The 13,180-nt window shown below is 37.4% G+C and overlaps 1 protein-coding gene across 10 annotated transcripts in view; it reads right to left on the minus strand.

Moving 5' to 3' along the window:
- Positions 1-13,180, minus strand: part of TUT7 (terminal uridylyl transferase 7) — a 75,076-nt gene that overhangs the window by 38,816 nt on the left and 23,080 nt on the right. For all 10 annotated transcript variants that reach the window (XM_054689646.1, XM_037494940.2, XM_054689645.1 and 7 more), the window contains exons 11-15: positions 8,108-8,260; positions 5,143-5,323; positions 2,754-3,820; positions 2,270-2,420; positions 336-422 (exon numbers count right to left, since the gene is read on the minus strand). In XM_054689646.1, the coding sequence (XP_054545621.1) occupies positions 336-422; positions 2,270-2,420; positions 2,754-3,820; positions 5,143-5,323; positions 8,108-8,260 (1,639 nt within the window). The remainder of the gene's footprint in view (positions 1-335; positions 423-2,269; positions 2,421-2,753; positions 3,821-5,142; positions 5,324-8,107; positions 8,261-13,180) is intronic.

Genomic DNA, 13,180 nt, shown 5'->3' on the forward strand with positions numbered 1-13,180 from the left:
GGCATGAAAGACTACCAGCACCATTTAATTCTTAAGTGTGAGAACATAACAAGAAAAAAGGTGGGTCATTCTACATATTTAACAATGTAAGCTTACTAGCATCCAACTAAATTCAAGTTTTAGAGGCACAAATTTTCACTTGAGACATAATACTAAATGAAATTCACTTGTGGCATCTTTTAAAAGAAATAATGACATTGTCTTCTTAGCTGAAACCTTGCCCCTACCATCAAAGCAAGATTACCTTATTTTCAACGTTAGTATGCTGGTTACACAGATACTCGTTCTTAAGGAAGGTCATATCACCTTTCTTAAAAAGATACAAAATTATTTACCTGGAAACTCCTGTCTTATGAAACTTTCCAGGTTTTGTCGAATATGTTCACGAGCCTGATCTTCTAAAATCGTTGGCGCAAACTCCTCTGTTTAAAATAGAAACATTCAGAAATACTTTTCACATTCTCTGAAAAAATGAAACTTTCAATAAAATAAAACCTAGTAAGCTTCAGGGAAAAAACCCCCAAAACAAAAACCCTTACATTTTGCATCTAATGGGTAGAGAGCATTAGCAATGTATAATAGATGATGCCTTTTTAAAAAGATCTGCTCCTGAAATGGATACTAATTTGAACAGGTGTTCGGCAAGTGGGCTTCAGAAAACCTGGGGCAGTCTTCAGAGTGTGAATACAAAAATTGTTGCTTATGTACATGTTTTTTCCAAAATAGAATGTACGTTCCTTTAATAGCACACAATCCCAAAGTGGATTGTACAAAAACAAACAAACAAACAAACAAACAAACCAAAACACGAAGAATAGGTGAATAGTCAAAGGAGCAAAGAATATGCAATGGAACATGGACAATTTGTTCACTAAACGGTGCTGGGAAAAATGGACCACTACATGTAAAAGAATGAAACTAGACCACTACCTCTCACCATGCACAAAAATCAACTCAAAATGGATAAAGGAACTGGACATAAGACCTGAAACCATAAAATATATAGAAGAAAATATAGGTAAAACACTATAAGACATACATCTCACTAACATCTTTAAAGACTTATCCTCCAAAGCAAAGAAAGCCAAGGAAAAGATAAACAGCTGGGATTAATTTAACTTATGACCCAGCAATTCCACTCCTAGGGATCTACCCAAAGGACAAAAAAACATTGATTCAAAAGAATAACTGTACCCCTATGTTTATTGCAGCACTATTTATAATATTTAAAACCTGGAAACAATCCAAATGCCCAGAAACAGATGACTGGATCAAGAAGATGTGGTATATATACACAATGGAATATTAATCAGCAATCCAAAAAGATAAACTCATGTCATTCACAGCAATATGGATGGAGCTAGAAGGAATTATGCTCAGTGAAATAACTCAGAAGGAAAAAGAAAAATATTGGATGGTTTCACTTAGGAGAACCAAATAAGACACCAGTGTAAAAAAAATAATAACCATACAAACACAACAAAACAAAACAAAAACAGACAATTATAAATCAGAGACATCCTGCAGGGGAGGAGGAGGGAGAGGGATTAGAGGGAGGGAGGGAGGAGCACAGGGGACTGTGGTGATGGTGCATGGATGTACTGGTGAAGGAAATTCTATGGGGATTATACCTGAGGGTGGTAGATGGGAAGCAAATATTGTTTAAAAATGAACAATGATGTGAAAAAAAAAATAGGTGTCTACTAGCAAAGACATCTCTCAAGATGCAGCATATGATGTATCAAGCTTTTCCACTTGAAAGAGCTGCATGTCTCTCCATTTAAATGAATTTTTTCTGTATACTGATGCTTCTGAAAACTGGTGTTGCTTACAAGGCTATTATGTAGGCTATTAATTAGTATCAATTAGAAAGATTTCTATACTTAGATTTTGGAATTGTAGGATGTTAAGAATTAAATATTTTTCTTTACAATAACATTTCTCAGAAGTCTTTATTATGCTAGAGTGCCCCATAAATCTCTAGGAGAGGGGGCTGGAGATAGTTATTCCCAACTTGACCTAAGGAATGCTTCACATTATGAAACACTAATAACTGCACCTAGAAAAACATTTCAAGGATCACCAGTTAGATCTTTCCTGCCTCTATCCCTCCATTGTTAACAATTATGCAAGGAATATCCCAAATAGAATAGAAGATACAGAGCACTGTAGATACAATGGAGAATGTCACAGACTTATTTCATAATGGAGCTACCAGTTTAGTGATTAGATGACAGTTGAGAAATCCAAAGAAATATTAGTAACTTACTATAGCATTGGATGCAAACTTGATCTAAAATGTATGAAAATTTGGGTGTTAACGGTGGCAGAGGTTCCAGCTGAATTCTTTTGAAGTCTTCAGGACAGTCCTTCTTTAGGTGACCCTCTCGTTTGCATAAACTGCATACTATTGTAGGAGACTGCAGGAAGATGGCAAAGCAAAGTAAGACTTTACATCAACTTGGCAAACAAAGACCTCCTGACCCTTTTTAAAAGTAAACAATGTATTCTCCACTTTTTAAAGGAATAAAAACAATGTGCAGGCACTGAGTTATCTGAGACAGAGACATCCTTTCTCAGGAGAAAGCTTTCTCACTAGCAACAGCATTCCCTTTGCCCTATTCAATTCCCATAGGAGGGAAGTGAACCAACTGGTCCACCAAACAGTGGAGAGCCCTGTTTAGTACACAAATTGAAAGACAAACATTAAAATGGTTTCATAGTCTCCTGTGTCTAGAAGTGGCATTCATTACCTTGCCTTTGGTGAAGGTGAGTTTACTAAACTCATAGAGGAAACCAGACTGATCCACAGTTGAGTTTTCCTCACATACATTTCCTTCTTGAAGATTAATTTTGTTAAGTTCCATTAGTAATGCTTCATCCACATGTTTTCCACATTCTTCCAAGTCTTTGCACTTAGCAGACTGGCCTAAATCACCATCCTCCTCAGACAGGGCATCCTCTTCCCCTGACCTGGTGTAAGTGTTGTCTAATTCATCTTCATCAGCAATGTTGTCGTCATGTTCCCTATGGGTAGCAGAGAACATGAGTTCTTCATCTTCTTCCTCCTCCTCCTCTTCATCAGAGTGAATGATTTCTGATGTGTAGCCATGTCTTGAAGGGGGAAAGTGGCTTACAGCATCTTCAAGTTCATTAGTCCTTTCTATGTTATCATCAGCATCAGTTTTCCCATGTAAAGTAGCAAATCCATCATGCTCTTTAGCTGTAGGATTTTGGAAGCCATCAATGCCCAAAGTGCTGTCTGTCTCATTACCTTGTGCATTACCACAGGAGACATGCTCTCCATGCTTGCTATTACTTAAACCTTGGTCACCAGCAGTCGAAGGATGCATGTCCTCCCTTTCAATTTTCTGCTTCTCATTTTCACTTATGTCTTGATGGTGTACTTTAACATCACAACTATCCTCTGTCATTAGACAGTCTGAGTTTTCCAAGTGAACACTGTCGTGTGTATTTCCCACATCCTCCACTAGTGGGTTTCCAAAGCTTTCAGCAGTCTCTTTAGAAGTAAGCAACTGTCCCTTGCAGGCAGTGTTTGCCGTGGAACCAGAATCTTGAGCCAAAACTGAGGCTTTGAATTTATCATCCTTGGCTTGTACATCTGGATCATGCTCGGTTACTTCTTTAGAATGTTTGCTAATACACGTAACAGTACTTGGAGGCTTTGGAACATTGGATTTTGTCATTTTGTGTGGCAGAGCAAAATATTTATATGTTGTCCTTAAACAATGAAGTATATATTCAAACACAGGTTGACTATTTAGGGTCCTTGCCACATTTCTTTTAACAGAGTATGGATCTGTAACAAAAAAAAAAAAAAAATGCACACTTCATATATTTCTATTTCATGTTTTAAGTTAATCTGCTGTAGATAAAAAGCAAACAAATAAACAGTAAAATTTAATATGTATCTGTATGCTTTTTTTAAAAAATGGGGATGCGGACTAATAAGATACAGCTTAAGAACAAAGAGAAATGTTTTCTTAAATATCTGCTATATTAAGAGAACCCATTCTGTTCAGAACCAGTACCCCTTCCCTATTTTGTTCTGTGACTGTGGAGGCAGGAAAGATGGCATCAGTGCGGCTCTTATGCCTTCGGGAAGTGAGATCTTCCCACCAGGCTCTGCTGAGTGCTCTGCTTCCCCTCTCAGCCAGGCCTTGTGCTTTGTAGAGCTTACCTCCACTCTTCTGCCCTGGGAAGCCCCATCACTGAACTGGCTGGACTGAATTCAGGGGCGAGAGGGAGGCACCAGAAGGAGACACCACTTCTCTCAATCTTTTCTCCTCCCCTAGAACTCCAGCGGGATAGGCAATTGGCCAGAAGAGCTGAGCCAGAGAAACTGCAGGGGAGGGTTTAAAAATGTGAGATCCCCATGACTGCACACAGAATTTATGCAAAACGCAAAAAACCCTCTTATGCAATATAAAGCTTGAAAAAAAAAATCAAGCAAAAATAAGAGAATTCCATTTAGGAGGTTCTTTAAATTACTTGGAGGAGAATTAAGATTTCTAGAGGGGTTTCAACCTCCTGACTTTGCAAAGGTGATAACTAGTCCACTTAATGAAATCTACAGGGCACATGAGTGTGTCTTTCACACAATGGTTTCAGTTAATAGAACCTTTACTAAAGAGTGTTTTTAAGAAAAAGCTCTAAATGTTATTGCAGACATTCCAAAAATAACTCTCCTTTACCTTTACTCTCAATAGAGAGGAAACCAAAGAAGAATAGCATTTTTTCAAGAGAAAAGATAATTTCCTCACCTTTGTAAAACTATGTAACATCAGTAACAATACATGAAAGGACTGAATCTAAAAATCCAGAAATAACAACAGAAAAGAGTAAAGGGGTAGTCACACATCACTCAGAAAAAACTTAACTGTTACAAACTTACAGAGAAAACAAGGTCTCAGTCAGCAATACTTTTAGTTAAGTAATTGAGATGCTTTAATTACTGAAAGAACAGTTCAGTCCATTGGAATGACCCACTATAACACACATAAGCTTCTAACTATTTATTTCATTTAAGGCCTACCTTACATGTAGTCGCTGAAAAGAGACTGAAATAAAGAGTTAGGTTGGTGCCTTTTTAAAAAAAGAATTAAAAATAAATTGAGATACCTTCAATGGCAATGCGCTTTTTGGGCCAATCCTTTGATTCACGAGATACTGATTCTTTGACACGGATACTTATCACTAAATCAGCCAAATTAAATTCTAAAGCATAGAATCGAAGCAATTCCACCCAGAGCTGCCCAATTGGTACTGAAGGCTGGTGTTTTAAGTCAAATATTAAGGATACCTATTAATAGCAAAGAGAAAACAAATGGGTTATTTCAGATGCCAGCACAATCTGAAAAACTAGAGATTATTTAAGCATCATATTAAAACAACCTGAAAAACCTTAACAAAGGTAAGAATCTCACAATTCATCTAGATAAAAATCACATTCTAGGTTCTATATCACTTTGGGAAAATGGCATTCCTTCACTGCACTCCTGGTATCAGAGTATGTTAAGATCTAGTCATTATCATAGGAAAAGGCAGGCAGTTTTATGTAACCAGGAAGCATTCCTAATTTTGAAGTCTTAATGACAGGTGGAGAACTGTGCATGGATTCTATTACTCTCAGCACCGAGCTCTCACTGTTATTGCTGCTGGAGGGAGCCTTTACACAGTTCACATGCAGAGATGGGCAGCAGCTTAAAGGCATAGAGCAAAAGGGAAAATACTTTTTGCCCTGATAGGCTACAGAAGCTGACTGCATCTGCAGTGGCAATTAATCTGAAAGTCAGGTAACCCTTGATATATCAGAAACTGATACTAGTTTTACATTCACAGACTCCTGACAAGTTGAAATATACCATAATGTAATAATTCACAAAGTGCATAGGATTTTGAGAGGGAGGGGAAGAAAGAAAAAGGTTCAAATCTGCCACTTCATAGCACTTCATTGCTCTGTGACTGAGCTGCTTCATTCTCAGATTGGCAGTATAGCACAGTGGCTAAAGAGAACTGAATTTGGAGTGGGACATGCTTGGATTTGAAATCCAACTCTGCCTACTAGCTGTGAATGATTCTAATCAAGGTATATTAACTGTCTAAGCCTCAGTTTCCTCATCTGAACATTGGGGATCACAGTACCCACCTCATAGGGTTGTTGGGAGGACTGAGTGAGAGAATGTCTGTAAAGAGCTTAGCACAGTGCCTGGCACACATTTTCAAAATATGGTCGCTACCATTATCTGCAGAGTAGGGATGATATCACCTATAACACAGGATAGTGATGAAGATTAAATCAGAAATAAGGGAAAGCATCTGGCAGACTTGGTTGCTCTCTGTATTTTTTCACTTGTATAGTCTTTTTTAAAGTACAAGAAATCCATATATCACTGAAACAGAATGTCACAACTATAAGATGCTCTTAAGAGGTAATCAAGTTTGACTCCCATGTCAAAGAGAAGGAACTAAATCCCAAAGAGTTTCCATGAATTGTCAAATGTCCCGCTGCTTGTCAGTGGCAGGAAGAGAACAATGTCTCTGGATCCCAGTATAATGCTCTTTCACCACCCCATGCAATTTCAGAATTGTCTAGATCTGAACTTCAGAAGTGGCAGCATGCTTAGTCTCTCCTAATAGCATAAAAATGCAAAGATAAAGTATTTAATTGGATTTAAGGGCAAAAATTTTTCCCTCACATTATTCTTAAAATTCACAGTGAAAAATATTTCTTTCCTCTAGGTATACAAATTTGTTTTCACTCTCACTTTATTATATCAAACTTTAAAACATGTGGTATGATGTTTTATTAATCACTAAATCTCAACCACAATGGTTCTGTCAAGTAAGATAAAGTCACCAGGTGGATTTACAAAGCAGAACTGATTGAAAATGGAAGCTGTCTAGGTCCCAAACACTGATGTTGAGGACAAAGAAAATCCAGAAATGGAAAGCCTCATTAAATTACATTTCTTTATCCTTAAGCCTTATTCAGCATTACCAAGGATTATTAAGCATCACACTTAGAGAACTTCAACATGTCTATTATATTAGTGATACTTACAGTTTTTAATATTATGGATTTTGTTTAAAGTACAGAACACTTTCTTTTTTAAATAAACAATAGCAACTAACATTTATTGAGTGTTTACCACGTTTGGCACTGGGTTAGCAGTCTATAAATCAATGACCCTATGAGAGGGTACCAATGTCATCTCCATTTATAGGTGAGGAAACTGGGGCACAGCAAGATTAAGTCACTTGCCCAAAGACACACAGCTAGAAAGTAGTAGAGCTGGGGTACAAGCCACGTACTCTAACTCCACAGCCTGCCCTGTTATCTACTGTTACAACCCCAAATAGGAAATAGATGCATTCTGGAAGAGGTGCATTATGGAGGCAGCAGGGGTAAAGTGGCACTGCCTCCTTTGCCTGAAAGCTCAAGGATTCTCAAAAACACAAGTGGAAAATCCATGATTCACCAGTCTCCTCATTTTAGACATAAGTAAAACAAGACTAGAAGAGTCACATGACTTTGTGAAAGCTAGGATTACAAGGCTGTTCTCAGAAGGATAGTACTGTCATAGGGATAGTACCTCCCTAGGGTCAGGGAACCATTTATTAATCTGGGAGAAGAATCCTATTTTTATTACTAGTATAATTAAATTGCTCAGATTTTTTTTTTTAAAACTCTAATACAATTTTTTTCCTGTGCATGAAATCCCTTGCCCTATCCCTAGGATGTGGATGAGCACAAGCAGGTTAGCTCATCAACTTAATGACTTATTTTAATAATTCAACTTTTCATTTATTTAAAAGTAAAAGATGTAAGCGCTTAGAGGACAGGGATCTATCTAGGAATCCTCAGTATCTTTTACAGGACCTTGCACACAGATGATGTGGAGGTAATGATCTAGTTTTACCTTTTCTCACTACACGATTATTAAAAGGACTAGACCAGGAAATGAAACGGTCATGAAGCAGTTAAGATAGTTGTAGGAAGATGAGAGGACTGATTAAGTCAAACTCCACCATTAACAACTGAATTAAAAATACAAGGTAAAATTAGAAACGAAAGCAAACAGACCTGTCCCCTTTTGGTGGCTGTTTCTTTAGGTGCCTCTTCTTTTGCTTTGTCTGCATTTCCTGTAGCATTATCAGAGTATTCCCAGACCACAGCATCTTTCTGAATGTCTTTAAGAGTGAAGCTCCCCAGCTTATTTAATGAGAATCCTTCAATCTAGGAAAAATTAAGATACATAGTATTGTTATAAGGTAGAAATGATTTTCCTATCAAACAGCATATATAGTCAGAGAAATGAAAAGATGGCAATTCACAGAAAATGTAAAATGTGTTATTTATGGCCTATCACTGAACTACATGTAAATTTAAAAACATTTTTAAAGTAAAAAATATGGCTTTGACTTGCAAAAATAATGATGATTTTGTGAAATAATTATTTAATAAACAGTATAACAGAAGAGATGTGTAGAGATAACCCCTCCTCATTCCTATTTGTGCTCTCTCTTCTTAATCTAACAAAGGTTGACCAATACTGTTAATCAAGAAAACCGTTTGGCTTTGTTAAGTTCTCTACTGCTAGACTAATTTCCATTTGTTAATTTTACTCCTATATTATTTCCTTTCTTCAGCTTACTTTGTACTTATATACAAAATTCTTTCAGTTTCAAACTTCTTGCGGTGAGATGTAGGTCACTGATTTTAGACCTTTCTAGATTTAAGCATTCAAACCTATAAATTTCCCTGTGAACATTATTGTAGCTGCATTGTTACAAATTTTGATGTATTCTGAATTTATTACCACTTAGTTCAAAATATTTTCTAACTTCCTTGATTTCCTCTCTCACCCATAGATTAGTCAGAAACGCACTGTTTAAGTACCAAATATATTTGCTTTCCCTTAATATCTTACTGTTATTCATTTCAAATATAATTCCACCTTGGATAGAGTATATACTTTATATGACTTCAGCCCTTTCAGATTCATTGAAACTTATTTCTGAACCAGGTCTATCCTGGTAAATGTTCAATATGCACTTCGGATAAAATTCGTATTCAGCAGATGTAGGGTGTAGAGTTCTATAAATATCAATTAGATTCAGGTAGTTGACAGTGAATATCAATTCCATCTCCGCTGATTTTTCTGTTTAGCTAACACAGAAGTCAATTTGTCAAAGGGGTGTAAAATGTCTTCTGTGGTAGAATTGATTCCTAAAATTGTTGCTTCAGGTATTTTGGTGCTCTCTTAATAGACACACATTTTTTTAGGGTGCTTCCTGATGAATTGATTCTAGCATAATTAAATATCTCTTTTGTCCATGGTGATTTTTTCTTCAAAACTATCATCTGATATAGTTTTAGTATGAATTTATTTCCCTCCCAGCTTTAAATACGACCAGTATGTGTGGGGGAAAGGAAAGCATGCATTGTATCATCCCATGATCAAAGGTCAGTCTTTTAGAGAACTTGAGGCCCTGAGCTGTGACTTTAGCAAAGTGCCTCTCAGTTTTCACCCATGTGTGTGAGCCTGAAAGGCCTGAGTGAATTGGAGCATGGTATATTTCTTACATCAGCTCAATGAAGGCCTGTTAAAACTCAAGGTAGTTAGGCTCTAGTAAATATTCCTTGAGGACAGATATTTCAAATATGCTATGGATATATTTAAAAATGGCTGCTTTTCCTTTTACCCTGACCAAAGTGTAAGGAGATTTTTTTTGACTGTTACCATGAGATCCTAGTGGGAATTCCTAGCGATGCAATTTATGAAAGTCCTAGGGATCCCTTGAGATTAGACTTCCCTATGGTTTATAATTCTCAAGCTTGTCCAAACTGGCTCTCTAGAACACACAGTCTAAAATTTACTCTACACTGGTCCTGGCCCCAGTGGCAGGAGCTGGTCCTAAGCTTATGTTCAAGACAAGGTTTAATTTGCTATATTTGCTTGTCTCTCCAAATTGGGTGATAATGGCTTTCCCTGTGACCAGTTCTACACATTACTCATTTTCAGTTTGTTCAGCTTTTTTCTTTTCGTGAAGATGGAGTGACAATTTCCAGGTTTCTTATATGACAGACTGGACTGGTTGAGGACTTAAGAGATGTGCTGAGTTGACACACAAATCTCTCTATTTTTCCTTTTGGGGTTCCCCCCCCCTTTATAAATAGACCTAGCTCCTCTAGCTACAAGAAGACTGGTTTTTCTATCAGCGTTGCCGTTAGTGGACTCTGTGTTAATGGACTCTGTGTTGGTCACTTGCTCCAAGTTTTTACTTTTTTTTTTTAAAGATTTTATTTTTATTTATTTATACAAGCACGGGGTACAGTCAGAAGCGTGGGAGGGTGAGAGAATTCACCAGAGGCAGAGCAGGGAGCAGAGCAGGCAGACTGACGAAGTACACTGCTGAGGGGAGAAGCGGGCGGCAGGAAAGGTCTGCGCGCCATGTGGGACTCTCAACCAGTGGCCGGGGATCGAACCGGCATTGCAGAAGCTACGGGCAGCTTTGCAACCCAGCACTCAACCGCTGCACCACCGGGAGGCCCCCAAGTTTTTACTTTTTTCCTAAATTCTGTTTGCATTTGTTCAGTTTCCAGCGATTTCACATTGTTTCTTTTACTTTGTTGAAAATTCATAGTTGTTATTGACAAAAGGATCACTAGGTTAGGAGCTCATGTCTCCATACCTTGAGAACTTCATTTTCTGTTGAAGAGGAAAGGAGAACATTTGTTCCGTCTTGTTTTAACTTTACATTCTTCATGATTTCATTTAAGTTTTTCATACAAGGACACTAGGGCTCAGATATTAAATAAGCTGCTTAAGGTAACAAGGATATAAATGGCAAAACGTGGATGAGTATCAGGGCTGACAAACTTTAAAAACCCTTCTTTCTACTATGTTAAGTTTTAAAATAGTTGTTGAGATTCTACCCACGACATGATGAAATACAAATTGGGATGACCATCTCAACCAAAAATAACTGTAAAAATTATTTTAGTTGGGCCTCCCTGGTGGCACAAGGGGTTAAGATGCAACCTATGAAGCAATCCACAACCATTGCAGCATGAGTTCGATCCTCAGCCAGGGAGCAACCCACATGGCGCAGCAGACCTCTCCTGGCTCACCCGCTGCTTCCCTCAGCAGTGTATTTCAGTCAATCTGCCTGTTCTGTTCCACACTCTGTCTCTGGTGAATCCTCTCACCCCCCTCACCCCCCTCTGGCCTGTACACCAGTTCTTGTATGCATAAATAAAGAAATCTTTAAAATAAATAAATAAAAGACAATGCCTAATAATGTGGTGTGAAATGATTAGCCACTGATATTTAGTTTTCAAGAGACCTATTTAAAACCAAAAGATGAAACAAACTAAAAACAAAAGGTTAGGGTAAGGAAATATATGCTAATAATTCAAAGAAAAAAAAGAGGAACTGGTATTCTCATATCAGATAAACTAGACTTTCAAATGAAAAACGTAATCAGAGACAAAGACAGACATTATATAATGATCAACAATTAACCAAGATGATATAACTGTTATTAATATCTTTAAGAACAAAATACAGGAGAATCTAGTTACATAAAAAGCAACTACTAACAGATCTAAAACGTTGACAATAATACAATTATTGTTGGAGACCTCGACACACCATTGCATGAAGGTCCCCCAACAGAATATTAACAAGAAATAAAGGCCTTACATGATGCATTTATTGGACATTTATAAGTTTTTGTCCCAAAAGAAATGATTATACTTTGTTCTCTAGTGCACACAGAACAGTCTCCAGAATAGATCATACACTAGGACATAAAACATGTCTGAAAATATAGGAAAACAAATTACCTCGAGCATTTTCACAGACCACAATGCTATATAAACCTAGATATTAACCACAAAAAGAAACAAACTAGGGCCTCCCTGGTGGCACAAGGGGTTAAGCACCACACTACGAAGCAATCTGTGCTGCAGACAACACGAGTTCGATCCCCAGCCAGCCAGAAAGCAACCCACATGACAAAGCAGACCTCTCCTGTCTCACCCATTGCTCCCCTCAGCAGTGTGTTTTCAGTCTGCCTGTTCTGTTCCCCACTCTGTCTCTGGTGAATCCTCTCACCTCCCGCATCTCTGGCCTGTACCCCAGCTCTTGTACGCATAAATAAATATATCATTAAAAAACAGCAACTAAATCATCTGGAGACTAAGCAAAATGCTTCCGAACACCTCTTGGGTCATTAGAGAAATCAAAGGAGATCAAGAAGTATTCAGAGACTAATGGAAATGGAGACAAGTGAGCAGACCCTACGGGATACTCTTAAAAGCAGTGCTATGTGTAAGTTTATAGAAACAGAGGCTCGCAGGAAAAAAAAGAAAGAAAAATCTCAAATTAACAATCTAACTCTGCAGCTGAAGGAATCAGAAAAAAGAATCCAAAAACCAGTAGAAAACCAGTAGAAGGAAAGAAATAATAAAAACTAGTGCAGAAACAAATGAAATAGTAAACAAAAGGACAGTCCAAAAGATCAGTGAACCAAGAGATGGTTCTTTGAAAAAATAAACATAGATGACAAGCCACTAGATAGGCTTAAGAAGAAAGAAAACCCAAATTAATAGAATCAGAAATGACAGGAAAAAATTACAACAAACATGGCAAAAATATATGGTATCATAAGAACCTATTACAAATTATTAAAAACCAGACAACTTAGAAGGACAAATTATTAGACTCATACAACCTCCCAAGATTGAACCAGGATGAACCAGAGAGCTTAAACAGTACAATCACAAGCACTGAAATTAAAAGAGCAATAAGTCTCCCTACAAATAAAATCCCAGTACATGGCTTCTTCAATGAATTCTACCAAACCATATAAGAATATCTAATACCTCCCCTAGTCAATCTCTTCAAAGCATCAGGGAGGAAAATTCCCCAACACATTCTATGAGACCGGTATTATCCTGTTCCCAAAACCAAACAAATTCAGCACACAAAAAAAGAAAATTATAGGCAAATATCTCTGAAGAACAGATATGAAGATCCCAAACAAAGTCCTAGAAACTGCATAAAGCAACATATCAGGAGACTCATCCAGCGTGATCAAGCAGGCTTCATCCCAGGGATGCAAGGTGGGTTCAACATACACAAATCAA

The sequence above is a fragment of the Talpa occidentalis genome, unplaced genomic scaffold (genome assembly GCF_014898055.3).
Source record: "Talpa occidentalis isolate TD23 unplaced genomic scaffold, MPIMG_talOcc4v2.1 talOcc4.7, whole genome shotgun sequence".
Classification (NCBI taxonomy): Eukaryota; Metazoa; Chordata; class Mammalia; order Eulipotyphla; family Talpidae; genus Talpa; species Talpa occidentalis.